The 26,943-nt window shown below is 43.5% G+C and overlaps 1 protein-coding gene across 11 annotated transcripts in view; it reads right to left on the minus strand.

The window, feature by feature from the left end:
• Window positions 1-26,943, minus strand: part of fbrsl1 (fibrosin-like 1) — a 334,971-nt gene that overhangs the window by 82,678 nt on the left and 225,350 nt on the right. For all 11 annotated transcript variants that reach the window (XM_079566905.1, XM_079566904.1, XM_079566911.1 and 8 more), the window contains one exon: window positions 26,135-26,164. In XM_079566905.1, coding sequence (XP_079423031.1) covers window positions 26,135-26,164 — 30 coding nt within the window. The remainder of the gene's footprint in view (window positions 1-26,134; window positions 26,165-26,943) is intronic.

Genomic DNA, 26,943 nt, shown 5'->3' on the forward strand with positions numbered 1-26,943 from the left:
GAGGAAGGTTAATGAGCATCATTGACTACAAAATTATAAACTCTATAAAGTCCAATGAATAACCAAGCTCTGCAAATACATGGTTAATTATGCTCACCTAGTGCTACCTAATAAACAACATAGGTGCAAAGATGATTTCCTGTGGCTAGTCCAGATTTGACACTTGAATGCACCTGACGCTTGAATTTGCAAAGCCCCTTGTTGCCAATTCCCATTTAGTTGTAAGTACATGTACGCTCCCTTGCACACACAATTCCAAAAAGGAAACACTGCAGGAATTATTAATGAACAAGAATGGGCTCGGAGGGAGGAGCTAATTTCTTATTTATGAAACACTAACCAACAGGCAACCCTCCTGACAGGCCTATTAATGATCTTTAGTGACCCTCAGGCAATTCCATCTCCCGCTGCATGTACCTGTCTCTCTCCTGCCCACTTTCTGTATAAACTTGCCCCGTCGCCAACCCCCCCATCATGGTGTTTCGTCTCTTAACATGGCGGGACTGCATCAAGCTGGGGAGGGGAGTGCAGGAGCGGAGGCGGATGGGATGGGGCGGCGGCGGTGGTGGTGGTGGTGAGCGCTTGTAATTTGCGCAGGAGGGATTTAGACATTAAAGGGGGGAAAAGGGCTCTCGTGGGACCATGGAGTTGATCAGCCGTAGCCCCGGTGGAGCAAGCCAGACAAATAACAAATGACAGCTCTGTGATTAAATCAAACCTTCTACTTTAAGTGTTGAAGTATCTGCCTGTCACTAACAATCTAGGGCTTGTTACAGCTCCCCCCCCCCCCACCCCTCCTTCCTCGCTCTATTCGGTAGTAGCCCTGCGCTTGACGGAGAGTCCCATCAAGCCCTCCCCTCCTCATCCTCCACTCGCCAGCCGCGCTACCTTCCTCTAGCCCCCAAAACACATCAATCACAGCGCTCCCCCTGGACACCAGCCCGCCCGCCCGCCCGGCACTACCTCCCCTCCCTCCTTCCCTCCCCTCCCCTCTCCTCCCTCCTCCCCGTGTCCTGGCCAGCCATCTCGGCAGCGTCTCTGGAGAGCGGTGACAGTCAGTGACACGCCAACCCTCCCCGCTGCATGTAAAACAACCTGACAATGGAAGCGATATAAGACAAAATATAATAGACACCGCTAATGCACTGGATCTGAATAGGATCCGCAATTAAGCTTTAGTGCACCACTGAGAGCCATCCAGCGTGAACCAATGCAGTGCCGGGGCCATATATCACAACCAACATATACGGCTGCCCTCAAAATATTTGCATGAATATTTATCAGTGAACATCCATGAGCCATTAGCATACTGTATGTGGTATGTAAAATTTAGGCTGTAATAAAAAAAAAGTACTGTGCATATCAATGAGATTTCAAAAAGGATAGATGATATTGAAACACTGATAACAATATTATAGATCCTATCACGGAGGGAAAGCGACAATCTTAATGAAATAGAAATGCTTTATTGCTGTACTTGCCTCGGCAACTATATCCACAAAAAACAACTACCAGTACCACCTAACTGAGTTGCAACTGTGGGCCTTCGACAAGATAACACCCACCATGGATTATGGGTAATTGTTTTCAAAGAGGGTGATTAAAGGGTTTAAAGTCCTGATAATTCTGACCGCTGTAGATGCTAGAACATCCGCAAAATCAGTGCTTTCTTCCATTTGACTGAGTTTCACATTGTTTTGCTAACGCAGCCTAAACAAATAGGAGGAATTTGATTGTTAAAAATATCGCATCTTATTGTCATTGCAATAATATATAAGCCACTAACAAGCAAAATGCTTGAAATGGTCAAAAGTTCAACAAATGGCTTCCAGTGGAAAAAGCCATGTGAATAAAACCCATGATTTTATATGCAGCTTTTTCCACACAACGTTAACATTACATCACTGCCCAATAGCAATAAAGTATACAAGGATCACCAATAATAGTACTAGTAAAGGCTTTTTGTAATATATTTCATTTTTTATAGCCTATGCTTTGCTTCTGCTGGTGCTACTATGAACCTTTAGGTCTATAAACTCTCGACAGTGAAGCCAACAATCCTTAGAACAGCAAACATTTACAACAAGTGCAATAACTGTCCACAATAATCTAGTCTACGGATATTGGCTAACCTTATAAAATCTCTAGCTGCTCTGCCCGTTGAAGCGGTGGCTGCCAGTGTGGGAACAATGACATGATTTAAGGCTAAATTAGTATTCATCACACCAGTCACAAGCCATTAATCTAATATCCAACATGAAATGATATGCAAATGACCGGCCATTGTAATGCCACACCATGCACCAATGTGCTAAAATGGACACCGCTAAAGCCCTGTAAAATAAAAAAAAATATGAGGGTTTTACATTAGCTGTAAATGGAAATCTAACTATAATTACTTGCTAAAATTAGCCTTTTGTCAAAGCATTACTTGAGTAGTATTGCACGTACCTGTTACGCTGCTCTTTATGTAACATTAAAAGGTTATTTTTTGTTGATAATTTTGCTTATTTAAACACTTGTAAAAAAATATATATATATATATATATGTATATATATACATATATATATCTCAGCTAGTATATATATGTATATATATATATATACTAGCTGAGTCTCTCGCTAGTCTCCACATTTGATATTCTGAGATGATGAGTGATTACAAAGAAATGTCCAACCCGTCACACAGTTCAGCTGTAGACCAGTGGTTCCCAACCCATTCCAAAAACTATGGCCACTACAAATGAGTAAAAGAATGAAGGCAAAAAACTATTTCAAAAAAACTGCAATAGGAGTGTTTGATGCACCCGTGCTCCTTTCTTATAAACTACGACAATATGTTTGCTAAACTCGGGGAACAGGATTCAAGAGACAGTGGAATAATTATGGATAAATATTAGGGGTTCAGCTCTAACGGTTTGGTTCACGGTGCAGGACCCGTGGTTTGGTCCATCGCGGTAGTGTACAAAAAAAAAAATAATAAGTAGGTTTTGAACTGAAATAGCCTAATGATCGTTGTTAGACAGTATTTATAACCTTACAATAAAATTGGCAATGCTTTCAAAGCTGCTTTAGAATAAAATGTACCTCTGGGCTCACAATACGTGAAAGCAAAATAGAAAACAAATGGTACAGCAGCAAAGAAAAAAAAGAAAGAAAAGAAACTACGCAGTGCAGGCCATGCGCTCGTTAAGTTGTAGTTTCATTTTCGCTTTTACTCACACGGAGGAGAAATCAGTCGGAGCAGCGCGTTTGATTAGAGGCTCGTGTTTGAGCAGGTTTTGGGCACACACGCACACACATACACACACGCCCACACACGCACACATCGCCCTGTTTGGATGCGCGCGCACACATACATACACACACGCACGAACCCACACACGCGCGCGCACACACACATCGCCCTGTTTGGATGCGCGCACACGCACGGCAGTCAGATCTCGTGCACTCGCGTTTTTGTGACAGCGGGTTGTCCTCGGACAGCAGCACCACCAACCACGCACACACTCAGTACTGTCGCCAGGCTTCCTGGTGTTCCCAAACGGTCTCCCATCCCAGTCCTAACCAGGCCCTTCCCTGCTTAGCATCCGAGGAACGGTCTCCCATCCCAGTTCTAACCAGGCACTTCCCTGCTTAGCTTCAAAGTCGGTATGGGAAATAAACATGGCGGCGCCCAGGCGGCGGCCATTGAGATAGCGTTTTCTATAATAGATATATATACACTGCTCACAAAAACTTAGGGCACACTCAAAAAACACAATGTAACTCCAAGTCAGTCAAATTTCTGGGATATCAGACTGTCCAGTTAGGAAGCCACGCTTATTGTGAATCAATTTCACTTGGTGTTGTGGAAATTAAACAGACAACAGGTGGAAATGAGAGGCAATTAGCAAGATCACTCCAAAAGAGGAATGGTTTTGCAGGTGGTGACCACAGACCATTTCCCTGTCTTCATCCTTTGTACCGTATTTTTGGAACACTTTTGCATTTGTCCAGTGTTCTCACCACTAGAGGTATCATGAGGAGCATCTACAACCCACAGAAGTTGCTCAGGGAGTGATGCTCATCCAAAATGGCAAGTCCATTCGTGCTGTGGCAAGAAGGTTTGCTGTGTCTCCCAGCGCAGTGTCCAGAGCATGGAGGAGATACCAGGAGACAGGCCAGTACACCAGGAGACCTGAGGTAAGCCGACCGAGGTCAACAACCCAGCAGCAGGACCGCTATCTGCTCATTTGTGCACGGAGAAACAGGAGAAGCACTGCCCGAGCCCTACAAAATGACCTCCAGAGGGCCACAAATGTGCATGTTGGTCCTCAAACGGTCAGAAACCGACTCCATGAGGGTGGTATGAGGGCCCGACGTCCACAAGTTGGGCCGGTGCTTACTGCCCAACACCGTGCAGCCCGATTGGCATTTGCCCGAGAACACAGCGATTGGCAGATTGGCCAATGGTGCCCTGTGCTCTTCACGGATGAGAGCAGGTTCACCCTGAGCACATGTGACAGACGTGACAGAGTCTGGAGACGCCCTGGAGAACGTTCTGTTGCTGCAACATCATCCAGCATGACCGGTTTGGTGGTGGGTCAGTGATGGTCTGGGGAGGCATTTCATTGGAGGGCCGCACAGCCCTCCATGTGCTAGCCAGAGGTTCCCTGACTGGCATTGGGGACCGGGATGAGATCCTCAGACCTATTGTAAGACCATATGCTGGTGCTGTGGGCCCTGGGTTCCTTCTGATGCCTGATAATGCCAGGCCACATGTGGCAAGAGTGTGTCAGCAGTTCCTGCATGATGAAGGTATTGATGTTATGAACTGGCCTGCCCGTTCCCCAGACTTAAATCCAATAGAGCACATCTAGGACATCATGTCTCGGTCCATCCATCAACGCCACGTCGCACCACAGACTGTCCAGGAGCTGACTGATGCTCTAATCCAGGTCAGGGAGGAGATCCCTCAGGAGGACATCCGTGGTCTCATCAGGAGCATGCCCAGGCGTTGTAGGGAGTGCATTCAGACACGTGGAGGCCACACACACGACTGAGGATGATACAGACTCGTTTTGAGGAATTTCTACAGAATTTGGATCAACCAGTGACCTGATTTGTCACTTTGATTTTGACTATAATTTTGGATCCAGACCTCCAGGGGCTGAGAATTTGATTTCCATTTATCATTCTTATGTTATTTTGTTCTCAACACATTGCCCTACACTATGAATAAAGATTTTCATCCGAAAAATCAAATTAATTGACATCTAGGATGTGTTTTTTGAGTGTGCCCTAAGTTTTTGTGAGCAGTGTATATATATATTTGTGCATTGACTTTCATAATTATTTATTTTAGTAATTGCATTAAAATCTTTCTCATCTCAATGTGTTAATGTAGTGTGAGTGAATGGTCAAAGGGGCAGATGGCGCTGTTTGGACGCCTGGCTTATGTCAGCCTATCCCTGGGCAGCTGTGGCTTCAACAGCAGCTTACCACCACTGATTATGGCATGAATGAATAATGACTATGTGAAGCACTATGAGAAATCTGTCAATTCAAGCGTGTAAAAAGAGATAATGTGATTAGTATTAAACCACAGTACAAAGCTGCACACTTGTCATCACAAGTAAAATAGACAAACTATGCTCTATTGACAAAGTCATATTCTAAATGATCAAATCAAATCAATGTACATTTTTACAATCTTATTCTATCACAGTACAGAGACCCATCCGGTTAAAGCTGATATGGTGCCCATACCCTTTACCTTCTCACAGCGATTGACAGTTTTATCAAGCTGTCAATTTGGCAAAACAAACAGCAGCTCGGAACAATGTTTTTCCACACCTTGCTGTTGTAAAAGGACACCAGAGGACAATTGTTTCTGGCCGCATGCCCAGCTCTGAGGCCAAGGCCGGGTCCTGAGCCGTGTCGGGGAATATGCCTGGTGACAGATGCTAGGGAGACCCGGGGCGCGTGGAGGTCCGGGGAGAGCAATTAGCACAAAAACGAAGCCGCTATGTCGTTAGCTGGTCTTTATTAGCCTCAGTGATCAGTTCAGAGGCCATTAGTCTCCAGCGATCGGCGCATTTCCAGCCACGGACCATTACTGGCATTTGTAACGCCGGGTTCGACTGTATAGCAAGTCAATCGTTCGCTGGAATCATATCCCCACTGTTTCAACTCTTGCTATTTATTTCAAGTCCTCGATATATTGTATAAGCCTATAAGCAAAACAAACTTCAGTCGATGTCTGGACGTATTTCTTTATCTATGATCAATTGCATGGGTAGTTGAGCTGATATTACGCCCGATATCATTCCTGACAAAACCAAATCCATACTGCAGCAAAACCTCTCAACCTCAACCTTGGTGAATGCAACAACAGCCGTATAATTTTCTATCCGAAATTATATTCAATTTGCAAGTCAAACAAAACCAAGGTTAGAAGATTTATTTCTAAAGACACACTCACAAGCTTAAAGGAATAGGCCACCGTTTTTACATACCAAGATATGTTCTTACCTAACCTTAGTCGAGTTAATATGTACCCGTCTGGTCTTTGTCCGTGCGCTCTGTCACGCAAACGGAGCACATACGCAGCCTCTCCCACATGTCATATAGCTCCAAAAATGCTCACGATAGAAGCTACCAAGCTCTTCCACGTGTTCCCTATTTAAATAAAGTTACGTGAAGTGTTTTCATGCAAAGTATGTTTACACAGAAATGTAACATGTCGATTTTATAAGCGGATAAAAAGCGGTACTATATTGTGAGGCGTAATGATACAGGAGCAAAACGTCCGCGCAGTAACTCCTAAAGACTTCCCCCGCTCACTTCCGTCACTTCCTGCTTATAAAATCGACATGTTACATGTGCTCCTTTTGCGTGACAGAGCGCACGGACAAAGACCAGACGGGGATATATTAACTCGACTAAGGTTAGGTAAGAACATATCTTGGTATGTAAAAACGGTGGCCTATTCCTTTAAGCTACTCATAACATGCCACAAATAAAAAATAAATAAATCATAAATTAGTATTATTGGCTGTCTGTGCCTATATTTATCTACTTTGCCATGTTGTTTGTTGCTGAATACCTTGTCAAGTACAGGGCGAGATATCAGTAGCTGGTGGGGGGCTCCGGGACAACATATTGTACACCTTTTTCTGTTGCTGTGATGCATGCTGGGAAAAGAGCCCGCCCTCTACGTTGTTCCTCTGTTTTGCACAGGCCCGGGGAGGCTTCCCTGCTAATGTTCCCCTCCTGTTTTACAGCAGTACTTCCTGGAACAGCCCCCCTACTAGTCATCAGATGCTACATTAAGGGAGCACTCTCAAGTCTTCCACTACCACTAAGGGCCCCTGATAAATAACTTATGGGGGAAGAGGATTCAAAACATCTCTCCTATTACCAGCGTCGATTCATTTTTTACAGTCCCCGGAGCCTCCCATCTGTCCTGCACTTCAAACGCATCTGAATGTGTTTCCCTATTCTACCCGGTGGGATCCATGTGAAGGTGGAGAGGCGGCGCTGGGAGTTTGGGATAGAAGCGAAGGGGGGGAAGGAGTATGAAAAAGAAATGACAGGAGCTGGGAGCTTTGAGCAGTGGAAAGTGCCGAAAGCATCTCTGCCATCATCTTTGTGTCTACTCTCCATGGAGGTACTTGAAGGAGCAGTAAAGGGAAGGGAAGATTCATGGTCATGGTATGAGCTGCCACTCTCTGTCAAATTATGCCTTAAAATTCTGCTATTTTTTAAGGTTATAATAGAAGTTTTCAATATTCTCTAGCCTGGTCAGCTAGTCCCACCTATTTTTCATATAATTTAGTCTTTTTCATCAGTTATGGCCTCACACATAATAGCTTTTGAAGAACCCCATGTTGAACCTACTGTTGTTGTTGCTAATAACATACAGGGTGGAAACTATATTCTTCAAAACATATTTTATTCTGGAGTTGTATGAGTGGTATGCAGCTTATGTCCCATCCTTTGATCTTTCTGTTCGGTGGCTCCTTTGTCTATTGTTCCATCTACAGAAAATCAAATGAAAACCTAGAGGTTCCAAACTCACTTTGGAAATGATACGGCTGTCGCAGAAAATGATATCTGGGTCATATCAGTCATACAGACGCTTTTCATTGTAGATAAAGGTTCTCAAGTTGTCACCTGTACTGGGTTGCTTTAGCACTGAAGACGTCTCGGCTCTCACCTCAAGAGGCTTCATCAGCATCTAACAATACTTTCGGAAGCAAGCTGTATTTACACCGATCTAGTAGGGAGGTTACGTTGTTGGTTTATCTTTATTCCAAAAACTTAGTCTCAGCAACAATACAGATGACGACTTGAGAACCTTTATCCACAACGTGGTCGTAGTCAAAAAAAAAACAGACATGAATTATGTTATTGAGTTAAAAACCTTGAACCTCGGCTTTGACAATCTTGTGGCAAAACGGTATAATGTCTTCTACAGTGGGAGGACATCAATAGAAAAATAAATTCACAAGTTTACCAAGATATTTTGTAGAAAAGCTTGAAGCCATCTGTCCAACAGCTGAAGCTCAAAAGAGGATGGGTGTTGCAACAAGACAATGACCCAAAGCGCTAAAGCAAATCAACTTCAGAATGGTTTCAGAAGAAAACAGTACGAGTTCTGGAATGGCCCAGTCAAAATCCTGACCTAAACCCCGTTGAGATGCTGTGGCATGACCTCAAGAAAGCGATTCACACCAGACATCCCAGGAATCTCGCTGAACTGCAACAGTTTTGTAAAGAGCAATGGTCCAAGATTCATCCTGATCATTGTGCAAGTCTAATCTGAAACTACAGTAAACGTCTATTGAACCTATGGGTGTACTCACTTATTTCACGCTGTCCTGTTTACATGTTATGGCCAAAATATGGTAGTAAATGTTTGAGTGGTATTAGTTTAAGCAGACACTGTTTAATCAAAAAAAAAAAAAGGATCAGACCACATTTTATGAGCAATTTAGGCAGAAATGTAAGAAATTCCAAACAGTGCACTCACTTTTTCCTCCCACTGTATATCAAAATTCTGGTCCAACTTTTTTAGCATTATAATATATCTGTTACTAACTATTTTTTACAGTCAGTACAGTAATTATTCAGATAATGTATATTTGTATAAACGGGATCAATCACAATGATTACTTCCAAACATTTATGGCAGTATCAATCCCATTTCTTGCAGTAACAGATTACTCCATTAGCATGTCAGATCACAGGATTCTCCACGCTGGGAGTCAAACGAATGAAGGCAGTCGGAGAGTCGGAGAGAAGTAGATGGGAGGAGACCAATCCTGAGAGGAAGACGGCCATTTTCACGTCGCACAACGAGACAAACAAGCAAAGCAACGGTGGTAATTTGATGCGATGTCAATGGTAATTGCCTTTGATGGCAGTCGTACAAGACAAGTAAGGCCTGTTCGGTTTGAAGGGCTAGTTAGGGAATCTAAATCGAAGCTGTCTATTTCTTCAAGGTGAAAAATGTGTGTATGTCCTTTTCGTTTTAGGCCAAAAACATTTAAGTCAAACATCTCATCAACCTAAATGATTCTTATGTCAGCAGTCAGAGTGCGTATGACGATATATCTCACCCGTTATAGCGAGCGAACAGCGCACGTATGTGACATATATGGATTTTGATGGAGTCAAGATGGCTTTGAGTGATCCTTTTTACTGAGACCATGAATCTCTGAGCCTCTGAATCAGCCCCATTCACTCCTCCAGCAAATTCAATTTAAGCTTTAGATCAAAGTGAAAAATGTGTGAAAGCCATTTACTCCGAGGTAATATTCAGGTATGACAATCTGATTTAACCACATCACTATAAATGTAATTACTGCCAACATTACTCTCCAATGGTGCGTTTCAGAAAGCAAGGTCATTTATTATTGAACACATTGAGTGTAAAACATTGCATTATTTATCTTTGCATATCATGAAAGTTGTAGCTGAAAGTGTTTTAGTATTTTGTCCAACATGCGTCTCTTGCAAGAGGGTTTGTAAGGGATAAGCTTTTTCACCTGACGATAATGAGCATGCTACGATATTCCCCTTCGACCTCCTTAGCCCAAGCTTGGCAACTAACCGTGCTTTTATCAAGCCAGTTAAAAAAAAAAAAAGAGAGAGAAGGCTTTTAAAGGACAAACACGGCGTGGGGAGAGTTTGGGTGAGCCAGGGTGAACATAACAAGCCGGGATCTTACAGATTTAAAGGTACTGCTTAAAATTTATGGAGGCATGTTTGGATGGAGGCCACAGTGAACAGCTTGGCCAGCTGAGCAACATCACAGTGGGACGCCTAATAAGCCCCGCGCAATTTTTCACCCCATATTTTATCAATAAAAAAGCAGTTTAAACAGCCTCCCCCCCGAACCACAGCCGCTGCACTGCCTGCCATCTGGAGCCCTCTTTCATTTTATAATCCAACTGTCATTAAAATGCTTCTTGGCAGTTTACAGCTCGTTCCCCCTGTGCAGATGTGGAAGCGATCTTCAGACGGGGCCCGCTGATCAAAGCACTCAGCCTGTCAGACAGAACACTTACCACCCCCGGGCAGCCTGCAGTCCTGTCCTGGACTTAATGCCTTCCATTATTTATTTATTTCCCCACTTCACTGTTTATCAGGTGCACTGCTCCCTGCTGCGCTCGGGTCAACTCCGGAGACGGGCCGCAGTCGCCCAGGGCTCAGAGAAGTGAGGGGGAAGTTATGGGCTGGAAATGCTGTTTAATTTACTTCTAAAGTGCATAGGGTACACTGGATACTGGGGGTAGCTTGGGACGTAGTGTCATCAGGTGTACAGCAAACTTTGATACCGGTGCTATATAAATATACTCATAGGACTATGATAATATGAACGCAAATAGCTTTAGCTGTGGGTAAAGGTTCACTCATTTGTAAAGAAAACAGTACAGTTCGACAGATTATGATTAAACGTCATAATCCGTTTTACAAACGAAAACAGAGCTGCAAACTCTAAAAAGACTAACTGTTAAGAAAACAGTACAGTTGGCATATCAACAGATCAAAACATTAATTATTCTAAAATCATATGAAATACAAATTTAGAGACAAAGTTTGTGTAATTCCTATATCATTACACTCCGTTAACAATTATCATGCAAATTGTATTTCAGTGTCATAAAGGTAAAAAAATACATATATTTCAATGAAACTCGTAGATGGTGAATCACTGACATCAGTCTCAGACACCTGTGATTAGTTTCTCAGGTTAAGCTCAGTTAAGGGGAAAAACTGCTGAAAAAGGACGTTCATCATAATTAAGCAGACCACCATTTTCAAGCTATAAGGGAAAGAAAAAGGATCTTTCTGCTGAATAAAAGCGTGAAATAGTTGAATGCCTATGAAAACCGTGCAAGCATCTGGAGGGTCCTACACCTTGATGTTCGGGAGACTCCAGAGGCACCAGCAGCTTCAAATACCCGTTTGCTGTTTTGTAGCAGCTGCTCTTAATCTGATGTATTTGTCTGGCAGAAACCATCCTCATTGTCCCTTTATCTGCACAAACTTGTGTGTGCCCTGAATCAGCCACATATCTTTTAACAGTACGATGATCAATATGGAAGGTTTTCATACGTAGTCGAAGGCATTCAACTATTTCATGCTTTTCATTAGCAGAAATCCCTTTTCTTTCCCATATTGCTTGAAAATGGTGGTCTGCTTACAAATGTCAGTGATTCAAAGAGCCCTGAGACACAACACCATCCATGAGTTTAATTGAATTATATATATTTTTTTACCTTTAATACAATAATACAAATACAACTAGTATATTAATTGTTAACACAGTATATGTGAAAGTTTATATAAACACAAACCACTTTTACAAATCAAAATACAGCTGCAAACTTCCAAATATGCTGCGAAGAATTATTGCTCCGTCACCCGAGCTATACGTAGGCTTTGTGCTCTAATAACATGAGCGTTCTTGGCAGCGGTGCAGAGGTGATGGCAGCGGGCTGAAGCTCCTGGCGCTGGCTCTGTATCATATCGCGGTGGCACATTCGCAGTGAGCACATGCCCGGCCGGAGACCGCGCGCTGATGTGGCATGGCGCGGCTGGCGTGAATACTCTGACCGGGTGTTGATTGAGCTCCCTTGAAGCCAGTGACGCAGGCTGCCTTTGTCTGGCAGTTGTCCCATAGTAAGAACTTGGGCCATATTCTGCCTGTCAGGGCCATGTGTTCGCTCCCCTCAAAGCACAGCGGTTGATGCCACTCAAAACCGCCATCGCCACCAGCGCCATCCTCCCCCTACTACTCCCTCTCTCTCTCTCTCTCTCCCTCACATCCTGGCCTCTGGCATCACTGTGGGCACCCGGGAACAAGCAGGTCTGCTCTAATGAAGTCAAATTAATTTAATGGATGCCCGATGCCGCCGCCTGTGTCTGTGGCGCTTGGCAGGGGCGCGGTTTTATTGCCGGTCTCTGTCTGGCGAGGGCTCCCCAAACCCCCATGCATAACCACAAGCTGCCATATACCTCTTCAGTGAAGCAGGCCAAAAGTGACAAGCCTCCAAGTCGCAGTTTTTGCCAATGCGCTGTGTATGACTGCGATTCTTTTTGGTGCATAAAAGCTGAATTTAGCTCCAAAAAGCGTCCAGGTGAGTTCACTAATTAATGCTATGTCACTGGAAGAGTAAATGGCACCGCCAAGGCCCAACAAGCAATATGACTTGCACATATGTTGAATGTTGTTATAATGATTTGGTAATATTGTGATAGCCTGGAAAACAATCTGGCATTATGAGTCATATTGGGCAACATTTCATCCAACAAAGCAATCATTTTAGCACAGATGTTTTTACTGGTGAAAAAATAGCTAAAGAAATACACATCTTTACTGAGAGTGGGCTCGCCTCTACTCAGACCTGACTCGTAACTTAGCAGCTCGTCACCAAGGAGATGTAACTGCAGTGCTTTAACCACAGGTAGCCAAACATCAGGCTTAAATAGGCTACATTTGGTCCTCATCGAAAGGCTTTATTTTGATATTCAACTACATAAATAGCATTCATGTTTGTTTTCAGTACAACCGTTTAGTTTGTCGTTTCAGCACAGTTCAGTTTAATTTCTCAATAAATGAATCAATTACATTATTAGAAACAGATGAGTAGGGGGCAGTCTTGCTTCAGTGTTTTCCATACAACAACATTGTCTGTGCAGTGTTTGAGGTCCATGTGGCTGGGATATGTTCATGTTTCTTTTAGGCTACAGACACCTATTTTCGCATAAATATCTGCCAAATCAAAGACATAACTGTTGCAATATCCTTCATGGAGTCTACCTTTACTGGTTTGGATATTTTGTGCTTTGTGCTATGGATTACAGCTTCACCCCCAACACCCACTACATACCAAAATCCCCTTGTTAACATCTAGTTCATGCTTTTACACAATAATTATTTTTTTCCTGTAATCTCTCTAGCCATGTACCTTTCCCCGGCTGCCCTAGATCAAAGTGGCTGGATCAGTGCATGGGGGACTGCGGTGGCTGGGTTTTCTGCCGTAATTGAAGGCAGCTGGCCCCAATGTGTGCGCGCTCCCCTCGGTTTCTTTGCTTCCCACATCACAAACATATTCGCCCACGGAAAGTTCCTCAGAGAGCCCAAGTGACGTGCCGGCCCGCGGGGCTTGAGGTCTGGCCGGTGCCCACCGCGTCCACAGGCATGCGAGTGTTTAGATTGACTGGGAGATACTTGAGCGGTGAGCTCAAGAATGGGATATGTAAGCTCAGTGGGTGGGAGAGATGTTCTGTCATGGTGCATAAATGCCTCACTGTCCTTCAACACCGATGTGCAAATCTGGACGCGAATGGTCTCCAGTCACTGCACTCTTTGGGCCGCTCCCAAGCCCACATGAGAGACATAAAACTAAGCTAAATCGATATAATATAACATACTTCAATGCCAAAAGGAAATGGATCATTATTTAACGCAGAAGTCCAAGTTGGGATACTAGTCATTATAAAGCGTTTTTATGTTGTTTACATCAGTGCTTCCAAACCAGGGGTGCGGGGACCCCAGGGAGTACGTGAGCGTTTGGGGTCCTAAGAATTATTTCAGGTCAGAAAGATTCTAATGAATTGTATTTCAATCTGATTTTTAAAGAACAGTTAATTTTAGTGATATTCTCCTGTAAAAAGTTTGCATTTAAGAAGAACTAGGTAACTTGCTTACCTGACTAAATCCTTTTCGTAGTCCCTCTGGGGGTAATACAAGTGTTATTGGAATTATCTCCCCCTGGTGCCTCTGGCCAGAAAACCACAATTGCATCTTCCCTGCCACCGAGACGGTGGCCCCAATACACACTAATAGGATCACGAAGAAGAAGCTAACAGGCTAACAGGCAAAGCTAACTGCGGGTTAGCACCTCTAGAACAGTATTTACAGCCAAGTTTGAGTGAAAGAAAAAACATTGTGTACTTGGACGTACAATATCCCTCTCTACCTTTGTCTTTTCTGTCAGCATAGTATTTACTCTCACAGACAATGAGTAAAAAACATGCTACGACACCAGCAGTGGCGCTTATGGCCTTTAAGAGTGTTTAAGCCTTATTTTGAACCAAAAACACAACAAAAATGTTCACAAATCTGGGTATACTTAATCATTTTCTTTTCGAGAGAAAAGGGGTACTTTGAATAGAAATGAAAGACTTAAGGGGTACGCAAGACAACAAAGGTTCGGAATCACTGGTTTACATAACTGTGAACGTATTGCTCCCGAAAGAAAGTTGTGAAACATGCTTGAAAAATCATTCCTGCGAATAAATGGAATCTTAGAAATGTGTTTGGAATGAGTTTGGATCATTGCGCTCCTTCTTTCATTGTCTTTTAACAGAAAATCAGGTATGGGGCCAAAATACAACCAGTCCAACGCTTTACTCGACTTCAACACTTTAAATAGTTAGCTAAGTTTACAGATGTACCCCTGGCCCTGCTTCAATAGAAAGTTAACACCGGAAAGCACCTCAAATTCTAAATTTATCCCCGGATTGCGCTATGCCATTTTGTTGAGGAAGGAAAGGCAAGTCCTTTTTCATTAAAAGTCTTGTGCGGGAAAGCCAAGTCTGACACAGAGCTTGAGTTTGCCAGCTTTAAACACACTCCATGTCTGTCTTGCATTTTGGGGCTCGCCGAAAAATGTGCAAGTAATTACAGCCAAACCATGTTTATTGAATAAAACCCACTTAGGCATTATGTTTATGCACGATCAGAAACACTCAAATCTTACATCCACATGCACATAACACTGAGCCGTTTTTCCACACGACATCTGCGCCCAATATGGTGTCGATTTTGCTTTTATTATTCACGTGGAAAATGTATACAGGGCCTGGGTTGTTATTTAAACATGGGACATTTCAAAACAAGCGTGAGTTGGGTTTCGTTAGGGGCATCTTGAGCACATGCTGAAGACATTAAGCTCGGTTTGGCGCTTTTTTGACGAGAAATTGGAGTTAAAGCCATTGCCGTGATCATATAGACAGAAACAACATAGGTTTTAAAAGCGCAGATTAATTTTCTGCACAACTAGCCTATGACCTCCATGCAACGCTTCAGTGTCGAATGTTTAAATGTTTGCCCTGTGAGATGTGTTGTCTGTATATTCCACGGTCGATGTAATATGGCACAGCTGGAGTGACAACTTGTTTGATATGGCGCGCCTTGCTTTCTGTATCACCGTATCATCGGACTGACGAGAACTCAGGCAGAAAATTGTGCAATCAAGCATTTCACCTTGCCCTTGGAAAAAAAAAGGAAAAAAAAAAAAAAAACCTCCCCAAGATAGTTGTGAGGAAAACAGCAATGGATTTGGCTGAAGGTGCCGAAAACAACACAGCAAACCTTGGCGTTCATTGAAGCAACAAAACCTCCTTCAATAACAACGATCACACGCAACTGAGCGTGGCTGAGTGGTGACAGTTTCTCTCGCAAGCAGTTAGCAGCTAAGACAGGTACGGCGGCGCGAGGGCTATGATTTTTACTGAACAAAAGGAACGCCTATTTGTTCTATTAACACTATCTGCCAACGCTAACAGCTTCGCGGCGAGGAAGGCACCGAGCGAGGGAAGATTACAGCTTAAATGCCATGTTTGGTTTTCACACCTTCCTTTGGCTGAGCGGTTGACGCCGCGGTTTGGCTGGACATGACTCGTCTACTTTCATCAGCGAAGCCAGCGTCTATGTCAGCCTCAACAAAATAGGACCGCACTAAAGGCTATAGCAATGCGGTGGCTACGTCTCGATGCAGCGGGATGAGAAGTATTGCAAATGACAAGTCGTCTCTGCAGATGTCAGCTGGCAGGGTCTGTTGGTCGGCCCTGAAGAAGCGCCAAATCTTCCTGTCATCAAGTCTCTCCTACCCAACATGCACTAGGGCTGTGTTTCATCACTTCGAATGCCCTTTCACTCAAAGGCACATTCCAAATGCTTCACTTTTTTAGGGCAGTGAAATAAACACACTGTACTAAAATACACTGCTCACAAAAACTTAGGGCACACTCAAAAAACACAATGTAACTCCAAGTCAGTCAAATTTCTGGGATATCAGACTGTCCAGTTAGGAAGCCACGCTTATTGTGAATCAGTTTCACTTGGTGTTGTGGAAATTAAACAGACAACAGGTGGAAATGAGAGGCAATTAGCAAGATCACTCCAAAAGAGGAATGGTTTTGCAGGTGGTGACCACAGACCATTTCCCTGTCTTCATCCTTTGTACCGTATTTTTGGAACACTTTTGCATTTGTCCAGTGTTCTCACCACTAGAGGTATCATGAGGAGCATCTACAACCCACAGAAGTCGCTCAGGGAGTGATGCTCATCCAAAATGGCACGTCCATTCGTGCTGTGGCAAGAAGGTTTGCTGTGTCTCCCAGCGCAGTGTCCAGAGCATGGAGGAGACACCAGGAGACAGGCCTGTACACCAGGAGACCTGGGGGGGGGGGGGGCGACCGAGGCCAACAACCCAGCAGCAGGACCGCTATCTGCCCATTTGTGCACGGAGAAACAGGAGAAGCACTGCCCGAGCCCTACAAAATGACCTCCAGAGGGCCACAAATGTGCATGTTGGTCCTCAAACGGTCAGAAACCGACTCCATGAGGGTGGTATGAGGGCCCGACGTCCACAAGTTGGGCCGGTGCTTACTGCCCAACACCGTGCAGCCCAATTGGCATTTGCCCGAGAACACAGCGATTGGCAGATTGGCCAATGGTGCCCTGTGCTCTTCACGGATGAGAGCAGGTTCACCCTGAGCACATGTGACAGACGTGACAGAGTCTGGAGACGCCCTAGAGAACGTTCTGCTGCTGCAACATCATCCAGCATGACCGGTCTGGTGGTGGGTCAGTGATGGTCTGGGGAGGCATTTCATTGGAGGCCACACAGCCCTCCATGTGCGAGCCAGAGGTTCCCTGACTGGCATTGGGGACCGGGATGAGATCCTCAGACCTATTGTAAGACCATATGCTGGTGCTGTGGGCCCTGGGTTCCTTCTGATGCCTGATAATGCCAGGCCACATGTGGCAAGAGTGTGTCAGCAGGTCCTGCATGATGAAGGTATTGATGTTATGGACTGGCCTGCCCGTTCCCCAGACTTAAATCCAATAGAGCACATCTGGGACATCATGTCTCGGTCCATCCATCAACGCCATGTCGCACCACAGGTTGTCCAGGAGCTGACTGATGCTCTAATCCAGGTCTTGGAGGAGATCCCTCAGGAGGACATCCGTGGTCTCATCAGGAGCATGCCCAGGCGTTGTAGGGAGTGCATTCAGGCACGTGGAGGCCACACACACTACTGAGGATGGATACAGACTCGTTTTGAGGAATTTCTACAGAATTTGGATCAACCAGTGACCTGATTTGTCACTTTGATTTTGACTATAATTTTGGATCCAGACCTCCAGGGGCTGAGAATTTGATTTCCATTTATCATTCTTATGTTATTTTGTTCTCAACACATTGCCCTACACTATGAATAAAGATTTTCATCCTAAAAACGGATTGATTGACATCTAGGATGTGTTTTTTGAGTGTGCCCTAAGTTTTTGTGAGCAGTGTATATAAGTCAATACGAGATAAATCTTTGAAATGATCTGTCCCACTCACAAGCTCTGTCTGGCAACAGCCACGTTAAGGATACAGGCCATTTAAAGTGACTTTTAGGGCCAGATCTTCAGCCTAGCGCAACAGCGAGTGTTTAACAGCTTACAGCTTTCGCGCAAACAAACAAACGGTGGGCCAGTGTTTGCGTGGCCAGGGCATGGAGGCGTGGCTTAGTAAGAAGGGGTCGACTGACTGTAACAAGAGCTTGTTGCTTCTTCCCCTTCTCTCTCTCTCTCGTCATCTTGGCCTCATGCACTTCATTCAGCATTTTCAAGCTCTCACAGGACATAGAACAAACTTTATTCCACTGTGAGTTAAACACTGGCTGTGTCCCGAGAGAAAGACAGCCTACTGCTGGCTCTGGTGTTGAAGCGCCCGGGGCAATCTCCACGTCGTAGGAATGTGATCAAAACCCCAGCAAGTGCGTCACCCACTGCCACCCCCGTTCGGCAGAAAACATTGGTCTGTAGGAGGAAAAAGCTTGGGGAGGGACCACTGTTGTAACATCGCCATTGGCCATGGGTGTCTGTCCAGCCCATGTACAGCCCCTGTTCAACCCACCTACTGCATTAAGTCTGGAGCTGAAAATTTCATAGTGTGCCACCCGTCAGCACATATGTCTCGTCTACAGGCTGGAAACGATTGCATTTAGCTGTGCTTTTAACACTTTTAACACATTCTCCTTGTTCTGCAAAGCCCTTTGAATGAGTTGTTGCTTGTGTCCTCTCTTCTTTCTCTTAGTATGATGCTATTTTATCCAGATGAGCCGCCACAACACACTTATGGCAAATGATCCGAGTTTGGGACTGGGACAAATATTGCAGTCACTAATGTGCAGCATTCAAAATGGGTAACATCACAATAAAAAATGTGGCCTCCTGATCGCACTGACATTCACTACTGCGGCTCAATTAAGCTTGACACTGCCAGCTTTTAGCGTGCACACAAACAACACTGCGGTTCAGTCTTAAGCAGTCATCCTGGACTTTATAGACCGGTCCAAATGTGCTCCTGATCACCGCATACGTGTGCACTAAATGTACACCAGATGTGTGTCTCCGCAAGCCGAGTACACATGATTTGAAGCCGTCTAGAAATGAGAGCATGTTGCAAACAGCCCCATATAAATTAAAGGGATAAGTGTTTCCAGGTTTCACCGTAATAGCTGCAGAGGGGGATTGTGAAACCACCTGAAGAAAATATATTACAAGTTTGCTTTTGGCACCACCACAAAGCTAGAAGTCATGATTATTTCCCAGTAAAATGTTAATTGTTTGGCTAAATCTAATAACAACCTAAATCCTTACCAGACGGGCAAAGAAAATTAGGAGTGTGCTGTTTTGTGTTACTCGGAAAGGCCAATGCGGGACCAAGAGCATTGTGCAAAAAAAAAAAAAAAGGGAAGCCAGAAGACAAAAGCTCGTCCAGAAAAATGACATCTCCGTATTAGGGCCTGTGTTGCCGGCGTCAGTTCTAATTTGGCCGAGCCTGTGGGGAGCTGAACGCAGCCCGTCAGCTCCGGTCTCATCTCGTTCTTCCTCCATTTTGAATCAAGGCCGGCGAGTCCCAGGCTGGGGGAAAGGAATATTACCGGCAAATTGGTTTTAGATTAAAGGAGGTGGCGGGGCATTCTGCTTTCTCAGCTCTTTCCCAGGTGCACTTAATCTAATTTCATTAAAGAGATGAGGACGGATGATCACTTGTGTCGAAACATTAAGCCGGTCCATTTTAGCCATGCATAAGAAAACGTTAAGGTTGTCAGTGGACCTGGTGGGTGGCCTGTTTGTCACTGAATATGATGAGGCTTCGGCACCGATGGAGACCGAGCAAAGCAGCAGGGGATAGAGGGGGAACACACATGGGCAATCACATACATCATAAATATACATGACGCTTTGAATAATTCAATGTTCTCTTCCTGATGAGACTCCCCCATTTATCCAGGTTTGGGACCAGATTTGCGACCCATTTGTTCACTTGCATATGACATGTTGGATTAAAAATACTGTATTCAACATAATATTCAAGATATTGAATTAATTCTTTACCTAATCTTTGCAAAAGTGACAATTATGGTTGCTGTTTAAAATGAAAATGATCAAGTGCATATACCCTCTACTACACATGGGCACAGGATGAGACATAAAGACAAATTCAGTATCTGGAACCTGGAGAACCTGAGAGTCCCCCTCTTCCAGTGTCACATAAAACTCTTCATAAAATAGTGACAACACTGGTGGAAGTCTACGATTATTGTCCATGACATTGGCTAATAATGCCTTGCAGATTTATTCAAATTCAACATAAAACATAGGTCTCTGGACTAAATCTGTGTTTTATGAAAAATAATGAAATGCAATGGTTCCATTCAATTGCTCCTCACATGGTCACTCATACTGAGATTTAGCCAGGTTTTATGCTGGAGCTTTTTCCTTTCAAAATCAGCCACCCACTGTGACTGGAGTGGGCAATGCGGGTTAAGTGTCTCTCCTGAAGACAAAAGGGCAGTACAGGTACAGGTTAAGATAGGACTTGCACCATTATTACGGTTAAATGTAACCCAATAATACTGATTGCTATTTTCAGAATAGTATTTTTCATGAAGCTAAACGTACAGAAAACATAGCACTTAAGGATGTCGACGTTTCCCAAGAAAGAAACATAGTTTCTGCCAGTACTTAGCCACAAATAAAATCCCTTGTTGGGTTTTCTTGATGCCACTGTTAAAGCCTTGTGGTGTGCCCCTGGTTTCAAAAGACATAACTCCAAATGCATCATGTGGGAGGAAAGCTCTAGCTGACGACCCATTACCGATAAGCCATAGTAAAGACGCTCCAACACAGCGATATGGCATTCAGTCTGCACACAGCGGGAAGATAAGGAGGCCAGAGGAGGAATTAACGTGTCAATCAAGTCCTGTGAGCCGCTCTGGCAGACGAATACACCCGAGCCTTAGCGGAGCTCATGGGGCGAAATGTGGTAATGGTCTCTCGGGACTCCCCATGACACGGATACACTTTCAGCTGAGTGACTGCTCGGCAAATGGGACCGAATAGAATCAGCCCCGTCTGGTGTCCACTATGTCCGTCTGTGTGACTATATGACGGCTGCGGTAACCCGTCTGACACAAGAAATACACAGCAAACAGTGTCGGACATGAGCAGAGGTGGGTGGCAATCACTTACATTTACTCAAATAAACTTGAATCACTTTGACTGTATGCTTCATGTTGACATATGGACATTAATGGTCTTATTCCAGATCTGTTTGTTCTGAACATATATTTAACATACCAAAGTCTCCAGGGATGAGTAGTACTGTATATAAGCACGTTTAAAGGAGCAATACTATCACGGTAATGTTAACAACCACAACTAGCCTGCTAGTTCATGATCAATAAAAGTCATTTGATGATACTCTAACTTGAGAACATCGCTGCACACCTCTGTACGTGTGGGACATGCTTAACATTTCACCAACGCTGTATTATTTTCACAGGAAGAAAGAATCTCAAGGAAACTAGAGGAGCCAGTGAGGACAGTAAAGTGGAGGTTTAATGGAGGTAGGATGACACTTGAGCGGAGGGTAGGAACAAACTGAGGAGGGATAGAGCCCACTCTATTTCGGTTCTGCTTCTCCAATGAAAGAAAATGATGATCTTGCTGTTGAGTATGTCAGACATGTCAGGGATTGACAAGACATGAGTGCTCGGCGGATCACAGGTGCAGCACAGACGAGCGGACACAGACTCACCCAGTGTTGCCTATAGCAGACATGTATACTTCCCACACATAAATCTTCTGCACTGAGCAGGTTAACCCTTTTCTTATTTGTGCAATCCTCCAACATACACAGCAGCATGTATTTCAAGACTAATAGACACCGAGATTCATACACGTAGCTGTATATAAACTAAGAAATAGCTACAGGATTGCACATTACTTTAGACCAGAGTAATAACATGAAAATGACAAAGGGATAATGATTTCATATCATTACCAAACAACAAACAAACATGTAATTTACAGCTTTCATATGTTATGATTAGGGTAAATGTTATGAGTCTTATCACCATGAAATGTCCTGTAGTTAATGTTAATATCAGCCATGTTAATACAGACACTTTTAGGTTCCATGTTATATCCTTTTATAACTTATCACTGCACTATGAAGCGAAGTGTCACCAGTTTCTACATTTAAATACAGTCCCACAATTTATCCTCCAATACACTTTTATTTTCCCCTTTTTAAACTGTAATTGATCTCAATAGTTAGAGCTGGAACACTTTTGTGACAACTTCGATATAGTAATCTATGAAGAGTTGACATTTTGGCCCTGTCATTTCATCATTGCATTTGTCAAACCTAAAAGTCTTAAACATTCCCACTTACGGCCAAACTTTAACTGTACCATAAAGTTTGGCCAATGGGACGGGTTTGTTTATCATTTCTAAAACTAAAAATCCAAATTTATCCACGAGCAGCTGTCTCGGAGATGACCTGCAGTCTCCGATGTATTCAGCTCTGACAGGCGCCGGAAACACATCAGCGGATGCTATCTCATGCATCGCTTTGATGGTGCTGCGCTTCCCCAATCTAAAGTGACTTCTCCGTCGGAGCTTTCGCGTCACTTTTACTCACAGACTGTGCGGCTGATTGCACCCTGGGGCCACACCTGGAAACAATATTCTAATTACGTTAATCTGCAAAATCCCAGCGACGTGGCGTTCAGGTGCCGTTAATCTGATGTGAAAGCAGCCTTTGTTACAGGGGGAGGATACAGGAGGAGCCGGCACCTGTTTGGGCACAAAATGTTACTCAAAATTACGGCTGTCGAGTTATCCAGAGCGCGGCAATTACAACTGACAGTGTTTGTCTCTCATTCCACCAAGCACGGTTTTGCACAGCGTTTAATTTTAGTGGAGCCCTGTCAAAGCATTTCTTCAAGAGCAACGTCACCAGCAACCTGCTTTAGATAAATTAAAGCACCTTGTTCTAGATACAATTTGAAAATATACATGGGCACTGTTTCTAAATTTCCAAAGCACAATTTGTGTTGATGTTCTCTCATAAGAAATACTATTCAACACTTTCTGATACAAACTGATCTCCCTAGACCAGATGCTGGAACTTAATTTGGCCTTTGACAAAATGAAAACACTCAAATATTTACTCTTGCCTGTTTATCTCGCTGAATAATGAATCAGGCTACATTAGATCACCCTATGATGACAAGCTGTGACTCAAATAAACATATTTATTCTAGTTTATACAACAGTAAATACTGGATTCACCCACAGATTGTTGTTTATTTAAACAATGAATGAGCCAAAAGCTGAAATTATCGTCACAACAACTGCACCACAGAATCAGGCCATGTTTTCCCACTTTTCAGGAGTTAAATATTGAAGTCATATAATCAGTGGTAAGGCTTGCAACCACGAAAAATTGTTTCACAACCCACTTTTTAAGTAAGTAAGTAAGTTAGTGCTTTATTTGTCATTGTACAAGCGTACAACAAAACAGTGTTCAGGTGTTAGTTCTGAGCTGCTGCGACTGAGCCGCGCCGCCACTGTGGGTCAACCTGACCAGCATGTTTTTTCCCTGGAGAAACCTGGCTGGCTGCCTTCAGTCTCCAATGATCCTCTGAAACACTGCAGCGCCTCCTGGGTTTGTCCCTGTTTCAGAGCGTGGTGTCCTGCACTGGTCAGCTTCCACCTCCTCCTTCCGCTCCCTCCGCTCCACAACAGTCTTTCCCCATCTTCTGGGAAGAGCTTAGCAGTCCTAACCTCCTCGTTTGTCCCGTTTTTGTTTCCTGTAGCTTCTCTTGTAACGCCTCCACCGTGCTGCAGGTGTAGCTCTTGGTGCCTCTTCAGTGTTTCAGAAGAAGAAGAAGACATTTGTAGGTCTCAAATGGGTTTAGCTGATAAACTAGCTGTTTGTTTACTTTTAAAAAGCTGCTTTCTTCAGAACCATTGTGGACTCTCAAAAACCACAAATGCAAAAAATTCAGCTGTACCAAGAGAGAGGGAGGTTGCTGCCTGTTTTCAAATCGCCATGACGATGTCCCAAGTACCAACCCACCAGCTGAGACCCACTGCATTAGGTCATTAGTGTTTCGTTATAACACTACATAACCATAACAATTAATATAAAAATACAATGCCTGATGTTTCTCAAATCAACATACACATTTACTGTACACTTTTAAAGGATAGAATGACTTAGAATGCTGAAAACCTGCTTGTAGACCAGAGCAAGGCAAACAATACATCCCTCCATATTTATACAACAGCATCGCCTGCTTGTTTTTTTGCTTTGACGTCCTTTGTTGCACTGGGTGTCACAGTATGAAACCTTCATATATTGAATGTCAACATTTGTGACACGATATGAAAGTGTTGCGTTACAATCGTGCAGGAAGAAGCCACCCTCCATCTTCCCCTCCGCCTGCCCGGGCCCCCCCACAGTGAGGCAGATCCGCCGTATGGAGACTGACAGCCCTCGCTACGTCTTTCCAGTCGCGTCAACTTGCTCGCGCCCTCCGTTCCTCCTCGCTTCAATGAAGAGATAAAAGCCTATTGACTCGCCGGGCTACAGTTAATGCAAATTGGGCCGGCGCTATCAATGTATTATTTATGGGGTAGAGCTGCCTAGGTTTTCCACAGAACTGGGAGCTAGGCTTACAGGAGATTAGGCATGCTATCTCATTCATTTAGCGGGGAGTAATTGCCAAAGCATGGAGGAATTAGGATGCTGGAGGTTCCCCCAAGGCGCTTCATCTTGTAACCAGGTGGCTGCCGTCGGCCAACCACCTTCATTTGTGAGATAAATACGCTACAAAGAAGTGCAACGCTATAGGCATAATGGTATAGTCAATATGTATAATTTATGTAATTTTCACTAAATCGCGTCGGAAACTGCTGCGGTGCTGATTACAGACAGACTTGTTTATCCATCCAACTCCCCCGAGATATTCTGTTGGTATTTAATGTTTTCACAAATTGTCATTAAGAGTAAGTGGTATCATAATATATGGAGAAGAAAGGAATCTAAGTTGTCTTGCTATTCGTGTCATTAGCGTTAGTGTTGAATTTATAGTTTTGCTTAAAGATGCAGCGGACAGGGACAAATTCTGGACTGATGTTCAGTGTAGCAAAATAACAAAGGCCTGGAACAAAGATAACAACAAAAACTAATGACTACAATTTGTTAAATGCCAAGACACTGTTAGAGGAAATTTTCAATGTCAACTCAGGAGGTAACTTTGTTGTGTTGTAACATTACAATAAATATGTTGAAAGCAGGTATGATTGAATTACACAATAGTATCAGTATAAAAAAATCCTCAAAAATGCAAAACAAAACATGCGAATGATACGTTTGCCCCATAAAACAATGAAACATCGCCTACTTTGAGTGGTATTTATGGATAAGAATGAACTTTATATTGCAAGACAGCAATGTAAAGAAAAAATAAAATAAATATGTGCGCTTTCTAACCTGACCCGCCCTGAACCTGATAAGAGTAGAAGAGTATTAAAATGATAATTCAAGAGACATAGAATAGATAAAAATGTGCGATTAATCACAAGTTATTGGTTTAGCACTTATGGTTACATATGCACCATAGGAGCCACCAAGATTGAAAGAAAGGGCGCTAAGCTAACCACCCATACAGCCTCTAAAAAAGTTGCATAGTGCAGCTTTAAATGTCCTGCAGTCAGAAACTACTGTTAAATCATTTTTGCTACACTACATTCCTCCCGCTACCTCTTTGTATTATCATTATTGCTCTAACCATTGCCACCAATTACTGTGCATGAGTAGTAACGAGGTTAACTTGGTTGGGGGAAAGTGTTGTTTCTTTCAGTAGTTTATAAACTCCTCCAGTTTTAGACTTCTTTTTCCTTGAGAGCTCAGATTTGTTTTTCCCCTCATCCCGGCGACTCGTACATGGCAGGTGAACAAACCAGAAACACCAAAAGCAGTCTTACCTTGTCGTCAATGTCAGTCTCGCTGTCACACTGCAAGAGAAGAGAGACACAGGAAATATAAGGAATTATTCATTGTGCCCCCCCGCCAGCAGCTCATAATCAGTGCAGATGTTATTTTTGTATGCACCCTCATTCAGTGACAGCTTTCTTCAGCGCAAAAAACGTAAAAGGATGAAGAGGGAAAGGAAACGGTGGCACGGTGTGTGTGAGAGTTTGTTTCAAAAGCAGCGGAGAAGGTATTCTTGTGTTTCTGTCTGGGATTCAATGTCGTAAATTTACAAAAGATTAAAAAAAAAAGTGAATGGTACACATTGGCTTGGAAAATAAATGTTCAGCGATGGCTTGTCATTTACCAGCGCTTTAAGGCTGCCTGATATTCTCTCAAGGACACATGGAGCTAGTGAATAGCTTTTAAGTGTGGTATTTCTGACAAGCAGCTCTTTAATTTGTCAGAGTAACTGCATAACAAGAGAGCTTGCACACTCAAATGTGCCTGTCTGCAGCGACCAAAGGCCAAATTGCCAGCTATTCAAGAAAAAAGTGGATTGGAAAAAAGTGGATTGGAAAAAAGTAATTTTTCTATTAACACTTGTAGTGATCAGGCAGGAGAACCTTGTGGCATTAAGAGACAGATTAAGAGAGTAGCTGAAATAGCGAACGCTGCAGCCTTTCATTTCTGACATGTCACCACGAAGAAAAGACGACACAGCAAGAAATGTTTTGCAAAAGTCAATTGTGGAATTGTGTGAATTGCATTCACTCAAGTTCTAAAGAAAGATACAAAACTAACAATCCAAAATACGAGCACA

This window comes from Gobius niger (genome assembly GCF_951799975.1).
Source record: "Gobius niger genome assembly, chromosome: 1".
Taxonomy (NCBI): Eukaryota; Metazoa; Chordata; class Actinopteri; order Gobiiformes; family Gobiidae; genus Gobius; species Gobius niger.